This window comes from Chiloscyllium punctatum, chromosome 3, assembly GCF_047496795.1.
Source record: "Chiloscyllium punctatum isolate Juve2018m chromosome 3, sChiPun1.3, whole genome shotgun sequence".
NCBI classification, from domain to species: domain Eukaryota; kingdom Metazoa; phylum Chordata; class Chondrichthyes; order Orectolobiformes; family Hemiscylliidae; genus Chiloscyllium; species Chiloscyllium punctatum.
Genome location: NC_092741.1, coordinates 98,945,375 through 98,968,774, shown reverse-complemented (window position 1 = coordinate 98,968,774; position 23,400 = coordinate 98,945,375). Strand labels below are relative to the sequence as shown.

General features: G+C 37.9%; 1 protein-coding gene across 1 annotated transcript in view; it reads left to right on the top strand.

Annotated features, from left to right (window-relative positions):
• LOC140463387 (proto-oncogene tyrosine-protein kinase LCK) overlaps positions 1-23,400 on the top strand; it is a 101,546-nt gene that overhangs the window by 60,555 nt on the left and 17,591 nt on the right. Inside the window, exons 9-10 of the mRNA XM_072557261.1 lie at positions 14,306-14,485; positions 15,527-15,603. Coding sequence (XP_072413362.1) covers positions 14,306-14,485; positions 15,527-15,603 — 257 coding nt within the window. The remainder of the gene's footprint in view (positions 1-14,305; positions 14,486-15,526; positions 15,604-23,400) is intronic.

The following is a 23,400-nucleotide window of genomic DNA, read 5'->3' as shown; positions in this document are numbered from 1 at the left end:
TCTGTACTTTTATATTAAATTCCCTTACAATAAATATTAACATTGTATATGCTTTCCCAATTACTTGCTGTACCTGCATGCTAACATTTTTCGATTCATGCACTAGGTCACCTCAATTTCTCTGCATCTTAGAGCTTTGTAATCTCTCACCAAATGGATAGTATGCTTATTTTATATTCTTCCTGCCAGAATGGACAAATATACATTTTCCCACTTTATACTCCCAAAAATCATTTTCTATAAGACCAATGCTCACTGTTTTCATCTTCTTTAAAATATGTACACAAACTCTGACTTTTTTGATTTGGAGATGCTGGTGTTGGACTGGGGTGTACAAAGTTAAAAATCACACAACACCAGGTTATAGTCCAACAGGTTTGATTGGAAGCACTAACTTTCGGAGCGCCGTTCCTTCATCAGGTGATCGTGGAGGACTCAATCCTAAGATACAGAATTTATAGCAAAGATTTACAGTGTGATGTAAATGAAACTTATACATTGAAAAATACCTTGATTGTCTGCTGAGTCTTTCTCAACAGACTCAACAGATGAAGGAGCGACGCTCCGAAAGCTAGTGTTCTTCCAATTAAACATGTTGGACTATAACCTGGTGTTGTGTGATTTTTAACTTTCTGACTTTTTTATAATTCTGGAAAGTTTACTTTTCTTCTTATTAATCTATTTATCTTCTGCTGCTGTTCTTTTTCTATTCTGTCCAACCCTTTGCCTTTCAACCCATCTTTGAGCAAGTGTGAGCTTCTTTAATGTTTGTGTTGTCTTTCATTTTTTTTGTGAACCGTAGTTGGTGCGTTTTATCCTTGGAATCTTCCTTTGTTATTGAATATGATCTATTCTACATTCTGAAACATCCCTTAAGTGTCTGCTACTGAATTTCTATTGGTATATCCCTTAACGTAATTTTTCAGTTAACTTTAACTTTGTTTTCGTGCTATCATAATTGCCTTTATCTAAAGTATTAGTCTTGGACTCCTTGCTCAAACTGAATGTAAAATTTAATCATCGTAGGATCACTGCTTCCTAGAGGTACTCTCACTGTGAGGTCATTAATTAATCCTACTTTATTACATAATACTAGTCTGGTCAGCTGTTCTTAAAAAAAACTGAAAACATTCTATGAACGTATCTCAAGGTGACCTTTTCTCGTCTAATTTATCCAGTCTATATATTGATTAAGACGGCCTGATTATTTGCTCTGCACTACCACTTTTCTCCCTTCGTACTCTTTTGTGTGGTTACTGATAGCAGCTTTGTGCATCACTCCTAATAGGCAAGGGAATCCTTTATTATTTTTATCTCTCACTGACCACTTCTATATTCTGGTTTCCTGAATTAGGTGATTCCCATCTATTGCACCAATATGGTAATTCATTAACAGAGCCACTCATTCACCTTCACTAACTTTTTGTTCTTGTATTTTTGATTTGGAGATGCCGGTGTTGGAAGGGGGTGTACAAAGTTAAAAATCACACAACATCAGGTTATAGTCCCAACAGGTTTAATTGGAAGCACACTAGCTTTCGGAGCGACTCTCCTTCACCTGATGAAGGAGTGTCGCTCCAAAAGCTAGTGTGCTTCCAATTAAACCTGTTGGACTATAACCTGGTGTTGTGTGATTTTTAACTTTGTTCTTGTAAAATGCATTATACCATTCAAAATTTGGTTCCCAAGCTATGCCATTCTGCAGTCAGGTCTTCATAATGTTTATCCAATTATACATATTTAAGCTTAAAATTTCTATTTGTTATATCAGATTATCTGTTTCAATCAGAATGCTACATGCATTCAGATAGCCTTTAATTTTGTCCTCTTATACTTTTTGTAATCTCCTAACTTTACTCTTAGACATAGCTCCTTGAAAGTGGAGTCGCAGGTAGATAGGATAGTGAAGAAGGCGTTTGGTATGCTTTCCTTTATTGGTCAGATTATTGAGTACAGGAGTTGGGAGGTCATGTTGCGGCTGTACAGGACAATGGTTCGGCCACTGTTGGAATATTGCGTGCAATTCTGGTCTCCTTCCTATCGGAAAGATGTTGTGAAACTTGAAAGGGTTCAGAAAAGATTTACAAGGATGTTGCCAGGGTTGGAGAATTTGAGCTACAGGGAGAGGCTGAAGAGGCTGGGGCTGTTTTCCCTGGAGCATTGGAGGCTGCGGGGTGACCTTATAGACGTTAACAAAATTATGAGGAGCATGGATAGGATAAATAGACAAAGTCTTTTCCCTGGGGTCGGGGAGTCCAGAACTAGAGGGCATAGGTTTAGGATGAGAGGGAGAAGATATAAAAGAGACATAAGGGGCAACTTTTTCACGTAGAGGATAGTACATGTTTGGAATGAGCTGCCAGAGGATGTGGTGGAGGCTGGTACAATTGCAACATTTAAGAGGCATTTGGATGGGTATATGAATAGGAAGGGTTTGGAGGGGTATGGGTCAAGTGCTGGCAAGTGGGACTAGATTGGGTTGGGATATCTGGTTGGCATGGATAGGTTGGACTGAAGGGTTTGTTTCCATGCTGTACATCTCTATGACTCTATGTCCTCTTCATCCCTTTCTGTTATGGACTGTTTATCACTTCACATTTTAATATCTTTCACTCTGGCTTTGGCTCTATTTTTTGATTTACTAATCTTCCCAAGTTTGCTGCACTGCACACCCTATTTAGTTTAAAGCATTCTCTACTTCCCTAGATATGTGGCTTGCTAGATCACTGGCACTAGCACCATTCAGGTGTAAGATGTTCCCAATGATACTAATCTGATTTTTCCCAGTACTAGCGCCACTGCTTCATGAATCAAGTCATTCTTGATTCAATTCAAGTCATTTAATTAATTCTTCCTCACAGCAAACATTGGAAGTAATTTCACAAATGTACACTTCTGCCTTCAACCACTGGGATTACCTATTGTCAATCATGGCATGCTCTTTCCATGAATTTTACCAGTGAATGGGGTTTCCTGCTGGAAAGATTTAAAATGGGTATTGAGATAGGGAAGCTGTAAAATTGTAACATTGGAACTTAAAATGTAAAAAAAAGACTGTTGAATATCAAGGCCATTGTTTCACCACAAGCCCTGTTTACAATTATTCATTCAGAATCTCTGATGCTGTTTATTAACAAAAGTTTGGCATGTGCAGAGTATCTTGGTAACTGATAGTCACAGGTGTGGTATGTAGATTGCTGACTATTTGGCTTATTGAGAATGATCCAGTTACAGGATATATTAGCTGATGTGGGAGGGTTGTTGACCTCCTTTTCAGAATTAGCTTTAGTAAATTTTTGGATGAGTGACTCTAAAAGAAATAAATTAACATAAGAAACTTAAAAATATTTAGGGCATTAAAAATGATCATTGTGATTTGACATCATTATTTGCCCATACTTCAGAAATTGAGTGACTGATAGGTTCCTCCCTCTTACAAGAAGGTCAGTTCCACCTACCTCGAACTGACATAAATACAATTTTGACCCACTTTCTTGCTGTACCATATCTATGCTGTTGGATAGTAATGTAGTTTTCCTATTTGATCTTGAACTTTTGACCCAATACCCTCTCCATCATCAAATTGCCTACTTCTACCTCTGCAGTGTTGCTCATTACTACACTGTGGAAACAGGCCCTTTGACCTAAAAAGTCCACACTGACTCTCCAAAGAGTAACCCACCCATACCCCTAATTTATTACTCTTAATTTACCTTTGACTAATGCATCTATCCTACACATCCCTGAACACTATGGACAATTTAGCATGGCCAATTCACCTAATCTGCACATCTTTGGATTGTGAGAAGAAACCAGAACACCCAGAGGAAACCCACACAGACACGGGGAGAATATGCAAACTCCACACAGACGGTTGTCCAAGATTGGAATTGAACTCGTGTCTCTGGCGCTCTGAGGCAGCAGTGCTAAACAATGAGCAACCGTGCCACTCCACAACATGGACTATGGAGACACAACAATATTAGGTGGTGTCTGTTAACAGAGTACCATAATCTTTGGTGTTTGCTAATGTTGCATTGTGTAGGAGATTGAGAGAAACAGCATAATTTTTCTTAATGTTCTGGAAAAGTTAGAACTTCAAAGTTTGGTAGAAGATTTGTAGCTCAGGTGCTCGTTGTTGTGGTTGTGTTCGCCGAGCTGGGAATTTGTCTTGCAAACGTTTCGTCCCCTGTCTAGGTGACATCCTCAGTGCTTGGGAGCCTCCTGTGAAGCGCTTCTGTGCTGTTTCGTCCGGCATTTATAGTGGCCTGTCTCTGCCGCTTCCGGTTGTCAGTTCGTTGACTGCCTCAAGCATGTTCTGCCATTCAATTAGATTAGTTCCTGATAAGCTATGATTCTCTTGCCTCACAAGGTCTATTTACCCTTTAATTTTGAAATATCCAGTTTATGAGACAGAAAGGTCACACAGCCCCCGTGACCACAAATTCGCTTTGACTCCGGCTTGCAAGGGCAACTCCTATTTATTAAACAGTGCCACATAGTTCATATATGACAGGAAACATCCTTTCCACATCCACCATGTCAAAATGCTCAGGGTTTTATACACAAATTACTCACTTGGAAACTCAGACATACTGTCTACATCTACCAATAGGAGTTCAGTTTGGTCCCTAATCTGCCCATTCCTTCTTTTGTTGTTTTTTTCACTATTAAGTTGCTTACAGAAGACTTTTGGATTCTTTTTATATTAGCTAACAGTCTATTTTCATACTCTGAGTCCCTTTTATTGCTTACTCCACATTCCCCCTGAATTGTCTTTATTGAGCTTGATTCTTGGTTTATCAGCCTGACCTAAGCCATTCCGCTATTTTTCTCATGCACCTTGTTCTCTGTAACAATTATTATCCTCAGAGCTCTGATCCAAATCTGTTTTCATTGGTTGAAATTGGCCCTGCTACAATTAAGTCTATTTACTCTGGATTGCTCCTTTCTTTTTCCAGCTAATCAAAGTCTTCAGATATTATGATTGCAATTTCAAAATATTACTGTATTGACATTTGACCCACTCAATGCTCCTCATTCACCAGGAGCAGATCTAACGATGTCTCTTCCTTCATGAACTAAAAAAAACTGATCAAGAAATGTCTCCTTAATATACCTGAAAAGATCCTCCTTACCTCTGCATTTACTCTATTACTATTATTGGTCAATAGAAGTCCCCACTTATCACTGTACTGTTGCTTTACACCTCTGCGTTTCCCCTGCACACCCTCTTCTCTATATATTTCTCACTAGTTGTTGCCCTATAGAATACAGCCAGTAGGACACTACCTCGATTGTTCTCAGTTGTGAAAGCTGATCAGGAAAACCCAACATAGGAATTCCCAATTGTTGCTCTATCAGTAGATGCTAGTCCGCAGAACATAGAACAGTTCTGTACAGCACAAGAACAGGCCATTCGCCCCACCACCTCTGTGCTGACCATGACTCATTTCTAAACTAATTCCATCCATCTGCACTTGGTCTGTAATCCACTATCTCATCTTCTTTTTACTTTCCCCTTCTCAATTTAAACCTTGGTCCCTAATATTTGATATTTGCGTCCGGGAGATAAAAGTCATTAACTATCCGCCCTATTCATGCCACTCATAATTTTATATATTTCTACCAGGTCAGATCTGAATGAATTTGATAGTCTCATTAAAAGTACATCGTTTGGATAGATAGTACTTGAAATAGAAAAGTTAGATTGATGTGATTGCAGGTAAGGGAGTGGGTAAGATATGATATGTCAAGCTTTTTCGATAACTCATGATGTTGTGAATATATAATTGCTGCTGGGCTTTTGATTATTGTAACTTTGATGGTAAACTTGGAAAAAAACTGTAAACAACAATTAAACAACTAAGAGGAGAGAAAAAAAAACAATGATCAGTCCTTATGGAGCTGATTATTTGACCATTTAAAAAAATAGGCTTATATATTAATGTTGTGCTGGTATTGATCTCATTTCCTGTTTTTAGAGAGTTTGGTAGATTTTCTTCAGAACATATTTAGAAATACATGAGTGCAAAAGCCACAAGCTCTGCTTACAAGTAATGGTATTCAGCTTATCTGGTTAGTGGTTTATTCAAGTATTTCCATGGTACATATGAAATGGAGAGCACAACCGCTTATCAAGTTAGCAGAGGGCTTCAACAACAAAGTTTGTTGTCATCAGTAATTAAACAGGGAACGAAATATTTAGCAAGGAATGACAGCTTATATTTATAGTTGACTTGAAAATTACATCAGGGTAGTATGTGTCTGGAGATAAAAATCATCTTCATTACTCTTTGTTGTTGTAACTTTTTGTAAAGGTATTTGATCTGTATGTTTATAATCATATTTATGACCCTCTTTTGGCAAGGATAAATACAGCTAAATTAAAATAAAAGCGAAAGTAAGCAGGCTTATAAGCATGGAAACAGAGAATCATCGCCCAAACACATTAGGAACTAATATTAAATATGTTTATTTACTAATAGTGAACAGTTCTTGGTCAGATATGAGATATGTAATGTATTTTCTTTACTGAGAATAGTATCACAAAATACATGTTTCTTGATGTTGGTTCCAAGAGAATGCATAGAATAATTAAATGAATTTCATGATTCAAATTAGATGATGTCTATCATCTTTAATTTGTTCAAACAAAAATGTTTATGTAGTACACAATCAAGTACAAAGAATTATATGTATTTCACTTAACTATCAACCAAATGAGAGTGTTCATCAATAGAACATGTAGACTGCCTTCTGCAAAGTGATTTTAAAAAATGATGTGACCAATATCTTACGTTCTGATTAGATAACTAATGGATGCTACTACCACTAACAGATGTTGATGTGTGCAAAGCTGATTCTATTATTCCATTAAAGTTACATCACTATTATACGTAAGCCCGATGCTTTAATCAATCTTATGTCAAAAAAGGTAGGATTTTGAGAGAGACAGCTTTACAAAACATTCCCACATTGATTACCCTTCTTCCAATTTGCAGTATAACTCATGAGAATGTTGCCATTCCTGTTGTTTAAAAAAATCATGCATTTTTCTTCTTATTCCTGCAAGCGTTAAGCCAATCACTTAGATATAGTTCCATAGGCAACATATTTTGTCCAATGGTTAGTGCTACATCAGAGTCCTGACAATGATTTACATGTTTGATTCTCTGACACTTGAAGCAGACACAGCCTTCACACTGCATCTATCCATGCACATAGCCAGTAGTATCACCATATAATGATGAAGAGCATGACTACAGAGATTCCCCCTGCACAATTCAAGGATGTGTTGCAATATTTGTAATACTCTTCCTTTTCCAATTGAGCATCATGTGGCAGAACAAACCAGCAATTGAACCCAAGATTGTCCCCCGAGTTGCTCTTTCTCTGGCAGCATTACACTTCCAGAAGTGAGTTGAAAACACCCTTTATGTGTGTGGCATCAGGTGTGAATGGCATGACGCTTGGTGTAGACATGATTGGCTAACGGCCTGTTCCTATGCTGTACTGATCTATGTTCTGTGTTCTACATGTGAGGCACATTGGAACATCCTGCGACCTTGAAAGTTGTTAAATAAATATAATGTTAGCTAATTGGAGCTGGTAGCTTTTAAAAAGAGATTTGATCTTCCAGTTATTAGATGAAGGAATGGGTTGGAATGATTTAATTCTTTAATATTTCGACAATAATAAATGATGAAAAACAACTGTTACCTAAGCACTATTTTCCTACTATAGGATATTTATATTTAAACAGCAGAAAATGACAGCCTGCTTGTATACTTATTACCCAACTCACTTTTCACAGAATCACAGTATTGTTGCAAACTGTTTGCAGTTACTTGCATCTTCCAATGGGTTCCTGTATTCCTGATTAGCCAAGTACTGTAATAAGTTTGAATTACCATCTTTGCATGCATTTCTCAGTTTGTGACAAGCTTCTTACATCTACCAACAGCAGTAAAACCTGTACTGTTTTATTTCTTCATCCCTGGTTATACCAGAACAAGTTTCCCAGGATCTGTAGAAGGCTGAACAATGTAGCTTTGTGACTAGAAATCTTCTCCCTCCCACATCTTGCAATGGTAGCTCACAAAGTCCACCAACCTTTACACTCTACTATGAAAATACTATGGCTTAAGAGGTGTATGTTGTCCTAGTTTTTTTTTATGTGAAGGAAGCCTGAGACAGAGGAAGAGAGTCTGCACAAAGCAGCTTGTGAGGCCTTAGGTATTTTTAAGTTGGAACAATTGAAACAGCCTGAATGGGTGGTGTCAAGCTCTCACAGAATCAAGATTTTTACGTTTAGCTTTCTGTAGTTGCTGGGGTCAAGAAGCTGAATGTGGAATCTCTTATTTCTCTCTTTGTTACAGCTAAAATCTAGGGTTTTCTTCTTGCTGTTGGTATTATATATAACACCATCTATGTTATTGAATTTGCCTTTGCCAAGGGTGTGTTTATAGGGTGTTACTATGTTGCAACAATTAATTAGTAGTTAATATATATGTTATTTTGTTAAGCATTTTGATAGAGATACAGGTAAGCCGATTTTTTATTCTGATTTGTCTGTATTTTAATTATAGCATAAAAATAAAGGGGTTTTGCTTAAAGTTGGGTAGTTTGACCAATAAAATTGCATCTGGAATGCAAAGCCTTTAAAATATGAAAGGTTAACATCTAGGCTATCTTCTTAACATATTTTGAGGTGGTCCATAACTATACAGAACCTCTGCTATCTATCTACCTGAGATATCCATTGGTTTGTAGGAAAGGCTGTAATCTGAAAATGATTTCCTTTATCTTCTGTCCCATGGCAACATGAAACATGTTAACCTTACACAGCCGGTGGTTCGTGTGTGGAATGAAATTCCTGAGGAAGTAGTGGATTAGGGCATAATTACAACATTTAAAAGACATTTGGATAAGTATATGAATAGGAAAGGTTTGGAGGGATATGGGCCAGGAGCAGGCAGGTGTGGGACTAGTTTAGTTTGGGATTATATTTAGCATGGACTAGTTGGACCAAAAGGTCTGTTTCTGTACTGTATGATACTATAACTCTATGACTGACATCTGAGTAGAAATGCTAATGAGTTCTTTGATCAAAACTCCTTTTCATCTCAGAAGTAAGTGGATAATTTACAGAATAACTGTTTATACTATGGACATCCAAAGATACTTGGGGAGTTCAAGGGCATGAATCTTTAAAATGTCATGAACAGATACAGAAAATAATCAAGAAAGCTAATGGAATGTTGGTCTTTATATCTAGAGTGCTGGAGTATAAAAATACAGAAGTTATGCTGCAGTTATAGAAAAACCTGGTTGGATTTTACCTGGTATATTATGAGCAAATCTGGGTGCCACATCTTACAAAGAATATATTGGCTTTGGAGACATAACTTTACAAGAATGACACCTGGACTTCATTATTAAGTTAAGAGAAGAGATTGTTTTCTCTAGGGTTTAGCAAGTTAAGGAGTGATCTGATCAAAGTCTTCAAGATATTAATAGGAAGAGACAAAGTAGGATAAAGACGAACTATTTTCATTGGTTTGGGATTCAAGAAGTAAGGGGCATAGCACAAGAATTAGGGCCAGCCCATTCAGCCTATCTCTCAGGAGAGGTGTTAGGAAGCTCTTCAACACACAAAGGATGGTAGATGCTTAGTACTCTCTTTTATAAATGATAGTGGATGTTGGATCAGTTGTTCATTTTAAATCTGAGATAGATAATTTTTTTGTTAAACAAACGTATTGAGGGATATAGGCCAAAGGCTGATTTATGGCCTATATCCCTAATATTGAATTAGGCCACAAATCAGCCATGATCTCAATAAATGGAGGCTTGGGGAGGTGGGGGGCGGGGCAGTGGGGGGATAGTGAATGACTTAGTCCTGTTACTAAGATCCTATAAGCTGATACCCAGAACAACTTGCGGGGACTTTGACACAAACCTGATCTTTTGATCAGATAGAGAGGTTCCTGTCTTACTGAAAATGACACCTTGCAAGAATCTGCAATTCCCATGCGCAAGTTTCATTTACAGCAGCATCTTCAGAAAGTAGAAACCAGTGTGTTGGCTCACCAATCAATATATGTGGAATTTCCAAGCAGCTGTGAGTAAGTTTTTAGTCAATGAAATCTTTTTAACTAATTTTATTTAATCACAGCATTGCTCTTGGGATCTGTTGTGATAGATACTGAGAGTTGGTACTGGGGGATTAAGGCAAAGTGAGGGGGGGTGGGTGGCATACTTTGGCACTAAGTTGATATGGAGACTGTAAAGAGCCGGGGAATTAGTGAGGATGATATGAAGGTCTGTGGAGTGTGGTTGGGGATCATACATTGGCTTGGAGGCTGTGAGGGATCATGAGGAATTTGCGGTGCTGCTGATAGAATTTGTTCTGAAGTAGTTAATATTCATGTGACATTGGCATCACTGCTTCTACTGATGTCATATAGTCTGTGGGTGGAAAAAAGGAGAGTTGTGGTGTCATAGAGTCATACAGCACGGAAACAGACCATTCGGTCTAACCAATCCATGCCGACCATAATCCCAAACTAAACTGTTCCCACCTTCCTGCACTTGGCCAATATCCTTCCAAACATTTATTTTTCATGTACTTATCTAAATGTCTTTTAAACATTGTAACTGCATCCATCACTTCCTCTGAAAGGTCATTCCACACATGAATCACTCTCTGTATAAAAGAAATTGCCCTTGTGTGTTTTCTAAATATTTCCACACTCATGTTAAAAATATGCCCATTTATCTTGAAATCGCCTACCGTAGGGAAAAGATACCTGCCATTCACTTCATCTATATCCCTCATAAGTTCTATAAGGTCACCCCTCAACCTCCTAAGCTCCAGTGAAAAACATGTCCTAGCCTATCCAGCCTCTTCTTATCACTCAAACCCTCTATTCCCGCCAATATCATGTTAAATCTCTTCTGAACCCTCCTCCAGCTTAAAAAATCCCACCTATGTAACAAGGCAATCAGAACTAGAGTATTACTTCATAAGAGGCCTCACCAACATCTTGTACAATCTCAACATAATGTCCCAAGTCATTTACTTAAAGGTCTGACCAATAAAGGCAAGCATGCTAAATGCCTTCTTAACCACCTTATCTAAATGTGACACAAACATCAAAGAATTATGTACCTGAACCTCAAGGCCTCTCTGTTCTACACTACCCAAGGCCCTACCCTTGTTTGTTTTACCAAAATGCAATGCATCACATTTATCCAAATTTATTTCCACCTGCCACTCTTCAGTCCATTGACCCAATTGATCAAGAGTTTGTTGTAATCTTAGATAACCTCTTCACAGTCCACTGTATCAATTTTGATATCATCTGCAAACTTACCAGCTTTTGGAGGGAACAAATACATTTATAGGAGCTCCATAACATTCTTGTAATAGTGCCTGACCCAATGTAGTTGTACCAATTCATATCATTGATTAAACCTTCTTGTTATTACTATATAGTACTATATCCTCTCTCACTAATGACTAGATCTGTCCAAGACAAAATAAAGAAAAAGGAGGATTAATGGCAATGAACTTCCCCAAACAACTCTTAAGCTGAATAAACATATTAGTAGAGGTGGCAAATGCCACAAATTACCAAAGTGATCTCCTGGCACAATATCACAGGCGGGGGCATGAGGTGGGTTTGTTTTAGCATTGACGAGACATGGGGAATGGGTGAGGGTTGAGGGAAATTTGTTGTTATTATTTTATATCCATGACAATGTGCAAGGTGATGGGGTGGGCCAGTTCAAACAGCCACTTCTGCATCCATCAGCCCCTGTGATTTTTAAACTCTTTCCTGAGGCAGCAACCACAACTCCCATGAAGACTATGCCACCCAGAATGAGCATCTGAATCTCTGGAACAATTTCTTTCTCTAGATTGAATTTGTGAAGTGGGGATTGGCCTGATTGTGCATTCCGGACAGAGGGGAAAAAATTGATTCCTCTGGAACCCTCCACAGCACTACTAGATGCACAGCATTTAGCATTATGCAAGAGATAGGACTAATTAATGACATTGTAGTGAAGTGCCACTAGGTAGTTCTGACCATAATGTGAATGAAGTGCAAGAAAAATGGGGACAAGCCTAATATTTTAATGCAGTTATGAAAGCATGAATGTAGAGCTGGCTAAACTGAACTTACAAGTTAGTGAATACATATATCAATAATAATACAGTGGCGGATATTTAAGGGTGTATTTTAGAATACACAGAATAGATACATTCCAATGAGAGAAAATTCTAAGAGGAAGACTCGCAATCCATGATTAACTCCAAAGAAAAATCAATCTTAAAGGAAAAGCATATAATTACAAAAGAAAATTGTGTCAATTCAGAAGATTGGTCAAAATATAAAATACAGCAAATGATAACTTTAAAAAGGAAAGATTAGGATATGAGATAAAGCTAGCTAGGAATATAAAAACAGATAGTAAGAGTTTCTAAAGGTATTTTAAAAAGGAAAAGGTTAACAATGTGAGCATTGGCCCATGAAAATGAGTCTGGGGAATTAATAATGGAAAAAAAGACAATGACAGATGACTTGAACAGATATTTTACATGAGTCTCCTCTATAGCAGACACAAACAAAACTGTAAATCAAGAAAAGGGAGAGAAGAATTCAAGAAAATTACAGTTACCAGGGAATTGGTACTGAACAAAACTTTGGCTTTGGGCGAAGTTTCTGCAGACCCTGGCGGACTTCACTTAAGATTTTTTTAAAAAGTGGTTAGTGAAGCACTTAATTCATTGGCTTTAACTTTTCGAAATTTCTTAGATTAAAGGAACCATTCGTTTAATAATGAATGTAAGTCCTTTATTAAATAAAAGGAGACAGAAAGCAGGCAACAATAGGCCAGTTAGCTTCACATCTATCATGGGGAACATGATATCAATGAAATTTCAGTAGAACCTTTGGATAAGTCCAAGGTTATCAGACAGAGTCAATATTACTTGAATGCGATCTCTCTTTCAGAAAACAATCTGTTGGATTTCTTTGAGGAGGTATATGTGCTGTGTGGTTAAAGGGGAACTGGTGGATGTGCTGTACTTAAATTTGCAGAAGGTATTTGATAAGCTATCACGTTGAAAGTTAATACAGAAAATGAAAGCACAAGGAGTAGAGGGCAATATATTGGTATAGGTAGAATTTAGCTCTTTAACAGGAAATCGAGAAAATGTCCAAATAAGTCATTTCTTTTTCATTGGCAGCGTGTAATGAGTGGTGTACCACAGGGATAACTGCTGGCGTCTTAACTTTTCACAATACATATCAATGACTTGGATGAAAGTTGCTAACTTTCCTAATGACAGTAAGATAAATAGGAAACTAAGTTGTGAAGAGGATGTAAAGAAGCTTAAAAGGATTTATAGATAGGTTAAGTAAATGGGCAATGGTAAATGGAGTATAATGTGGAAAAAATGTGAAATTGTTCGTTCTGGCAGGAAAAATAAAGAAACATAAGATCTAAATGGTGAAAGATTGCAGTATTTTGAGATGCAGAGTGAACTGAATGTCTTTGCACATGAATCACAAGAGGTTAGCATACAGGAACTGCATTTCAATAGGAATGTTATCGTTTATTGTGAGGGAAATTGAATGCAAAGGTAGGGATATTATTTTGCAGTTCTACAGGGACATCTGGAGTACTGTGTAAAATATTAATCTCGTTATGTAAGGAAGTAAATTTGTTGTAAACTGTTTGAGAAAGCCTCCCAGATTAATATCTGGAATGAGTGGATTGTCTTTCAAGGAAGATTTGGACAGGTTGGGTTTGTAGTCATTAAAGCTTGGGAGAGTGAGAGATAACCTGATTGAAATATAAAAGTTCCTGAGAGATCTTGGCAGGGTGGATGCAGAAAGGATGTTCAGTCCTGTTGGACAATTTGGAATTAGGAATCACTCTTTAAAAGTAAGAGGGCATCCATTTAAGACAGAGGTAAGGATAAGTCTTTCTCATGGACTCTTGTGAGGTTTTGGAACTCTCTTCATCAAAAAGCTGACTCTTTTCGACATAAAGGTAATTAGTTTGATGATATTTGATGTAATTGTTGATATTCCTGTAGTAAAAGTTTAAAGTAGATGGGTGGACTGTAAAGTATTCATGGCAACTCATGGTCTTATTGAATGGTGGAGCTGGTATGAAGGACCAAATGGCTTACTCCTGTCCCTATGTCATAAAAGCTTGTAGAAGATTGTAACCAAAAAATACTTGAATTGAATTTTCAGGACTGCATTTGTTTTTCAAATCCCAGGCCACTATAAGGACAATATCAAGGTTGCTATTAAAATGCTGAAGGAAGGTAGCATGTCTCCTGAGGCATTCTTGGCAGAAGCCAACCTAATGAAGACACTTCGACATGACAAGCTGGTGCAGCTGTATGCCGTTGTAACGAAAGAACCCATCTACATAGTGACAGAATATATGGCAAAAGGTAAAGTGAAAATGCTGCTGCCTGATATCTAATGCAATTGCAACTGTGGAAGCATATTAAGCTGAATATAGCTATCATTTTTTGTATTAACTGTGATTTTCCTGATCTATGATATATTGATTAATTAACATATTTATTTTATGCACAGGTTTGTAACTGTACTTCATTGTAAATTGGAGTTAAATAAATTGTATGTTACTTCCCCGTCATTTTGCACAAAGCTATAGAAATGGGGTGGGATTTCTGTTGGGCCTGTTTAGGAACCAAATGTTGGCACTAGATATAGGGCATGTGCCCTGAGAGATTTGAAATTGTGCCTCAAGCCTCTTTGATGTTTTTAAAAAATCTGTTCAAAGATATTATTACACAACACTGGAACAGATTGGACTTGAACCCAAGCCTTCTGGTTTAGGGATATGGACATGACCACAGTATCACAAGAGGACCTTCTCTAGTTTTATTGAAAATATCTGGATGAACTATTGGCATCTCTCACACCTCCACAGCAAGTTTGCTCACTTACTATAGATAAATTTGGGGGCATTTTCCTCACTGGCAAAAGGAAGGGTATTGATGATCAACATTACTGTTGTGCCAGTGAAGCACCTCAGGTTGAAACCAGTTTGAGGAAGCAGATGTAGAGCAGGATTTGCCATTTACAAATGTAAAGGTTTGGCTCCTGCAGTAGGTTGCTGACAGGTATAACAAACAAATGGCTTGACTCAGTATCTGGTCAAGTGTTTTTCAGGCATCCCATTGGATGGACTCCTTTTCCCAGAACTGACTTTTGTTGCGCATGATTTCTGCCAATGAAGTTCAATGATGTCCAAATTTTGCTGCAATTTACTTTGCAATGAGTGTGAGTTCTACAATGTGTGATCCAATTTTTGGTTACTTGCCAATATAGAACTGCTTACCTGAAAAAAATAGAATGAGGGTTTAATATGTGGAGTGTGTTATTGGTCCTGTGGAATTCTCTTCCTTGATTGCCACGGATGGTGACTCTAACATGATTTCACTGTGTGACTTATTCTACTGCAGGTAGTTTGCTCGACTTCTTAAAGACTGATGAAGGAAGTAAGCTTCAGCTAGTAAAATTAATTGACATGTCTGCACAGGTAAGTCTACTGGAATTATGTTTTTACTACTGCTTCACTTTGCTCTATCACTGTGACCAGAACTGTAGAAAAGTGGGTGGCTCAAGTTGCACCCAGCCTAACCTGATTATTTTCTGCGCTTTCTTGGCAAACAGTGTGAACCCAGAATTTAACATTCAATGTCTAGTTAGTAGCTATGGACAAGAGATTTCAAGGAAGAGACATGGCAGCAGCTATGATATAATGATACATCAATGAAGGGTGCTATTAACTCATGACATTTCTGCCAGCTCCTGGTAGAGCTACTTCATTAATTCCTCTCCTTGGTTCTTTCACCCGAGGTCTGTAAGTTTTTATATCTTCATATTAATGTCACAAGAAATAGATGTCAGTGACAATATCTTCATTGGGAATTCTGCTGATCAATTGCATTGAGTTTGGTGAAAACCTCAAATAAACTGCATTAGATTTAATAACGCAACTGGTGACTGTTCCAGTTCATGACAATCTGGTTGAATGCAGTAACGCTTGTTCATCAGTGGGTATAGTCACTAAATGGAATGAGTTTAAAATTTCAAATATTAAATGAGAAAAGGGATGCAGTTGAGGAATCCTTATCCACTCAGGTGAACTTAAGGGCTTTTGCCTGAAATATCGATTTTCCTGCTTTTCTGATGCTGCCTGACCTGCTGTGCTTTACCAGCACCACACTCATGACTCTGATAATTCCAGCATCTGCAGTAGTCACTTTCACCTAGGATACAGTGATGTCAGTCCCTGGATGTAAGGAGATTTTTACCATGATGGCCTTCTTGGTATGTAGCCTCTGCATGACTATTAACATGTGATGGGCTAGAGATGGAACCCCTGGAAAGGCAGAAAGTCCATGGCTTGGCCCTTAGATTGTACACACAGAACTTTGGAACTGGCTTGCTTCACCTGATGTCGTATTGTTACGACGTGTGGTAAACCCTCCTGCTAATTTAAACCAGACACACAGAAAGAATATAACAATTTTGTTCTTTAATTCCAAAAGAGAACATTAAACAACAACTATCTACAACTGTAAGCCTCTTTTGTCTTAATGATTTATCTACCTCCCACTCTATAACTATATACTGGTCCGATAAAACCCCTATTAAATTTACAGCAAATTGAGTTTCAAAACCAGCCAGCTGTGTCGATCCTCCTCTGCAGATTTTCCCTGGGTTGTCTTTGGTTTTCTGCTGCAAAGATGTTTCATATGAAAAAGGTACCTTTCAGAGAGAATGATTTGGATAGTTGTTATTTGATGGCCTTTCCTCTTCCTCCTTTTCCTCTGACTGTCAAAAATGCCTGCTTTTATACTCTAAAACATTGGATCATCTCATTGGTTGATGTTATCAAAACAGTAAATTTCAAATTTGATTGTGTTTTAGTATCTTGCTTCCCCCCCTTAAAAAACAATGAACCATCATAATGAAAAGATGACTTCATTTTTTTTCTATTTCTTAACCACATGACCATGACATATATAGGTCATTAATCTAAGTTCATAGTAACTTCTGTCCACACACACATAAAACATTTGTATTGAGTCAATCGCATCTGTAGTTTATTGGTTAAATCTGCGATAATGCATCTGCTTTTACATTCTTTTGACTACAACATGTACGGTTTGTAAATTAAAAGTCTGTAACATAAGACTCCTATGAAATAATCTCACAGTCTTGCCTTTAAATCATTCTAAGAATGTAAGAGGAGTGTGATCCTTGTACACAACCATCTCTGACACATTATTCATGACATAAACATTAAAATTTTGTAATTCTTTTTCAATTGTAGAGTATTTTCTCTGGTGGGTATTGAGTTTCTTTGAAAAGTAACTAACTGGCAGTTTGATTTCATCATCATCTTCCTGTTGCAGTACAGCTCCAACTCCTATGTCACTGGCATCGATTGCAACTTAGAAGGGTTTCAAAAGGTTTGGTGCAGCTAAAACTGGTACGGTGGTCAATACTGCTTTTAAATTGTCAAATGCCTCCTGGTATTGTTCTGTCCACAGAAACTTTGTGTTCTTCTTCAGCAAATCTGTTAATGGTGCCACCACATTGCTGAAGTTTGAAACAAACTTCAGGTAGAATCCGCTTAGTCGCAAAAATTGAAGCATCCCTTTCTTCAAGGTTGGTTGTGGAAATTCCTCAATGGCATTTGTCTTTGTGTTTCTTAGGGTCAATCTTCCATGACCAAGAACAGCATCTCTGCTTTTGCGAATTCAATAGACAATAGGTACAAGAGTAGGCCATTCGGCCCTTCGAGCCAGCACCACCATTCATTATGATCATGGCTGATCATCCACACTCAGTATCTGTTCCTGCCTTATCCCCATAACCCTTGATTCCACTATCTTTAAAAGTTCTATCCATCTCATTCTTGAAAGTATCCAGAGACTTGACCTTCACTGCTTTCTGGGCAGAGCATTCCATAGATCCATCACTTCTGGGTGAAGAAATTTCTCCTCAACTCTGTTCTAAATGGCCTACCCCTTATTTTTAAACTGTGTCCTCTGGTTCTGGACTCACCCATCAACGGAAACATGCTTCCCGCCTCCAGTGTGTCCAATCCATTAAATATCTTATATGTCTCAATCAGTTGCCCTCTCATCCTTCTGAACTCAAGTGTGTACAAGCCCAGTTGCTTCAATCTTTCAACATATGATAGTCTCGCAATTCCAGGAATTGACCTCGTGAACCTACGCTGAACTCCCTCAATAGCCAGAATGTCCTTCCTCAAATTTGGAGATGAAAACTGCACACAATACTTCAGGTGTGGTCTTACCAAGGTCCTGTACAGCTGCAGAAGGACCTCTTTGCTCCTATACTCAATTCCTCTCGTTATGAAGGCCAGCATGCCATTAGTTTTCTTCACTGCCTGCTGTACCTGCATGCAATCTTTCATTTACTGATGTACAAGAACACCTAGAACTCACTATACTTCCCATTTACCTAACTTGACTCCATTTAGATAGTAATCTGCCTTCCTGTTCTTGCCACCAAAGTGGATAACCACACACTTATCCGGATTAAACTGCATCTGCCATGCATCCGTCCACTCACCTAGCCTGTGAGTTATGGTATTTTCATAACATTCTCTTCACATTTCACTTTGCCACCCAGCTTTGTGTCATCAGCAAATTTGCTAATATTACTTTTAATGCTTTCATCTATATTAATGTATATTGTAAATAGCTGCGGTCCCACTGGTCACCACCTGCCATTCTGAAAGGAGCCCGTTTATCACTACATTTCACTTCCTGTCAGGAAGAAAGCTTTGGTTAAGTTTTGTTCAGTTTTGTTTAAGTTTATTACCAGTTTGCTTCTCTTAATCATTTAAAGCACTCTGTCAACTGTACCATGTGATCATTCCAGGACTCCCTAAAGATCACTACATTGTCCAAACAACCTGCACAGTTTGTTAACCCAGCCACAACTCTGTCTTTGGAATATGGCCGGTGCTTTCTTCATTCCAAAAGGCATCACTTTGAACTGATATAGCCCATTTGGGGTTACAAATGTGAAAATGTTTTTTGCCTTCTCTGATAAAGATACCTGCCAGTAACCACACAGTGAGTCCAACTTTCTTTACACAGTCCTTCAATCTTGGTATTAGGTATGAGTCTGATTTTGTTATGGCTTTGATCTTCCGATAATCCACGCAAAATCATTGAGTCCCCATTAGGTTTGGAAACTAACGATTGGCAAACTCTACCCACTCTGATTCAGTTCAATGATACCTTCGTTGAGCACTGCCTCCACTTCCTTCTGGCCCTGTCTGGCTTTAAAAGGATAAAGCCTGTAGGGGTATCGTTTTATCGGAACAGCATTCCCTACTTTTATCTCTTGCACGATAGCATTAATCCTCCCTAACCTATTCCTGCAAATGTCCTCATACTGCTGCAGAAACATTTCAACTGCATTCTTTGCTCCTGAGACAGATAGATTACTAACCTATTCCACTCCTCAAGGACTTCCTCATTGTTTAACATATTTTGAGGCACATCAAATTTCATAACATTTGGATTTGATTCTTCACTCTGAGAGGCAGTAACTAACACTTGCTTCTCCAGTCCCTTCTCTCTATTATAGTAGGGTTTCAACATATTTACATGACATACCAGTTTTCTCCTATCTGGCAGATAGTTCACCTGACTTAACTTTTTCTCAATTTGATAGGGACCGCTAAACCTGGCTTTGAAGGGATCACCTATTACTGGTAACAATACTAATATATCTTGTGCACAGGAAAATGTCCATATTTTAGAGTTTTTATCTGCCACCTGTGTCATTTCATACTGTGCCCTCTTCAGGTGCTGTTTCGCTAACTCAACTACCCAATTTAATCTCTCCCTCATCACCGATACATAATCCAATTGTGGAATCTCCGACTTTGGCCCTGTCAATTTCTCTTTAATAATTTCAAAGGGCCTCTCACTTCATGTCCGAATATTAACCCAAAAGGATTAAATTGAGTAGATTCATTTGGGGCACCCCTAATGGCAAACATTATAAGTGGGATACCTTTCTGCCAATCATTCGGGTAATCCTGACAGTATGCTCTCAACATGCTCTTCAGGGTCTGATGTCACCTTCCCAAAGCTCCTTGGGATTCAGGAAGATACGCACTTGACTTAAAGTGCTGTATACCTTAGTTATCCATGATTTCCTTAAACAGCCTAGCAGTAAATTAGATCCTTAGTCTGACTGAATCTTATTGGGTAGCCCATACTGCACCTTCAAATTATCAGCACAGTCTGTGCCTGCAGTTAGTTACATGACAGGCTTGCCAACTTTTCAATTTATCACTCTCTCTTAAAGGTACAGTACAACACCTTCAACTCCACAACATTATATTTTTCCTCACCCTGAGAGAAGCAAGCATTACTTGTAGAGAGGATGAATGGTTGGCCGCCCACTCTAGAGACAAGTTCTAAACTGTTTGTTTTAAATGTGTTTTTAAGCAGTCTATCTTTTGCTTGAGTGAATTTACCATCCTACCTTAGGAGTACCTTTCCTTGCAAAGACTGAATAACGTGATTCATCATGGGCCCACTTTAAAGGATGTACCTCTGGAAGATGTAATTTTTCTTTTAGTCTCTGACTTAGAGATGGTCTCTTCCATATCCAGAAGTTTGTACACTGGAAAAAGCAGCACCAATGGCCTTCCCCTTCATAGTTTGCTCATGAGTCTTGCAGCACCTGACGTTCTGAGATTCTGCAATTAATAATGTGATTGAAGTGGATATCTGAAGATCTTATCATAAGTGCATTTGGTCAGTGCGGCAAAAATGTAGATGTTGGTTTAAGGTTAAATATTGAGCACCTGGAATGTTTTTTGTACCTGATATTGGTGGGATTAGCAAGATAATATTTGTAATACAATATTTCCTAACTTTGACCTGATAAAGAAATCATAGGATAAATGTTGTGAGACCATTATGGAACTGACTGATAAAAGTACCAATTCTAATTTCTAATGCAAAAAAAAAGTTGAAGCTTAATAAAGGAGAAGCTTAATAAAGGCCCACATTATCAAGCAAATTGCTTTGATTATCAAGTTGCTTGTATTCAGTGAGTACCAGAACTGGATCATGCATTAATTGTTTCTGTTAGCAGGCTATCCAATGAATAGGGGCTTCAAGCTTGTTAACGGTTCTGGGCCAGGCCTCCAAATTTGTTACAATTTGGTGGGAATTAGGAACTTTTAAAAAAGTTGACAAAGTGTGAGATTCCAAGTACTAACCAACAGAATAAAGTTACATTATTCCACTGTTTTGAATAAATGACTATACACCCTACTACACACAGGCAGAATATTCACACAATCTACTCCAAAGATGTGCAGGTTAGGTGAATTGGCCATGCTAAATTGCCCGTAGTGTTACGTAAAGGGGTAAATGTAGGGTAATGGGTGGGTTGCGCTTCGGCGGGTCGGTGTGGACTTGTTGGGCGGAAGGGCCTGTTTCCATACTGTAAGTAATCTAATCTAATCTAATTTGTACCCTAACATCTAAAGTTAACATGAGGCAAGTATGGATAAGATAAGATTCCAGACATTCATTCAAATAGGACTGAATTGTCATTAAAATTCCATTCCTAAATTCTTCCATAATCATGATATCCTTCACATTTTCAAAGTTTTGCTCTAATTCCAATCAACAAAGCCATCAGTCTGATTACATTTCAGTTTTCATAGTGAATTCCATAAATGTTTTATCCTTGCTGTTGTAAACCCTTACTTAGTAAACTTCAGGAATAAGTTTCTAAGTGTTAAATACCATATTTCTAACTGTTTCATACTCTGAGGATTGTATTTCTGAAGACTTGAAAAAATATCCATTGCCTTACCGACGAGAATATTTTGTAGCAGGAGGTTCGTGAGTCCCTTTGTCAGTTCAACTTTTTTAAACCAATTTTCTGAAATGAAAAAAAAGTATCTCCCGTAAGAAGGATTCTGGTCTCGGGGCTCGAAACATTGACACTGCTTTCTGTACACCAATCCTGCTAAACCTGTTTAGTTTCTACACAATTTCTATTCTTGTTTTTGCAGATATTTCTTAACACTTTGTTTAATACATTTAAGAAGTAAATTAAGATTTATTTATGTTAATTTTAAAATGGAACAGAACTCCCTTTCAGCCCTAAACTTATTTGAATTCATGTTTTCTGATTTCTTTCTCTCTTTGAAGTTTCCTTTCCCTTATCACTTTCCTCTCAAGTCAACGTTTCTCTGGAGTTCAAGTTCAAACATTTTGCCTGTTTCAATTTCAATTGTTCTCACTTCTGTATCCCTTTCTACCTCAATCTGTTTCATCTGCAACTGCATTCTGGCTAATTCAAGCTGTATACACCTTGAGTTAATCTCTTTTTCTTTTAGTCCCAGATGTTGTGCTATTAACTCAACTGTATATGTTTTCTTAGGCCCAAATTTCTTGCTAATGATTAGCACAACCTTGGTCATTGTTTGCAAATCATTTGAGGATAAGTCTTTTCTGTCCAGAAAAAGACATAGCAACAGCCAGTCATTTTGATTTCCAATATGTGCAACTAACTTCAGCATGAAAATCTTCTCAACTTTAAGCGTAGCAAGACCCAACCCAACACTCATATATTTAACTATGGATTTCAACTCCCAGAAGGGCCCTAAATTATATTGCGATCTATCCTTTTTGTAAAGTTCACAAAGTAGGAGATGCCAGATACTGACAGATTAAAGCCACAGATTCAGTGGTTTAGTAAACTCCACAATAAACCTTCAAGTCCAAAGTTAGAACAGTTACAGTTAATCTAGTATATAAAAATCATATTCTAACATAGAGTCATCGATTTTTTTTCAGCATGGAAACAGACCTTTCAGTGCAACTTGTTCTCACCGATAAGATATCCAAAGCTGATTGAGTTTCATTTGTTAGCATTTGGCCTCTGAACCTTTCCTATTCATATGCCTTTTAAATGTTGTAATTGTAGCTGCCTCCACTAACTCCTCTGGCAGGTTGTTCCATATACGCACCACTCTTGGCATGAAAATGTTTCCCCTCAAATCCCTTTGAATTCCTTCCCTTCTCACCTCAAACCTATGCCTGTTAGCTTTAGACTCCTTTACCCTGGGAGAAGTATTTTGGTTATTCGCCATATCCACATCCCTCATGATTTTATAAATGTCTGTAAGGTCACCCCTCAGCCTCTAGGGAAGAAAGCCTAAGTCTATTCAGCCTCTTCCTATAGCTCAAACAATCCAATTCTTGCAACATGTTTGTAAATCTTTTCTGCACTTTCTTAAGTT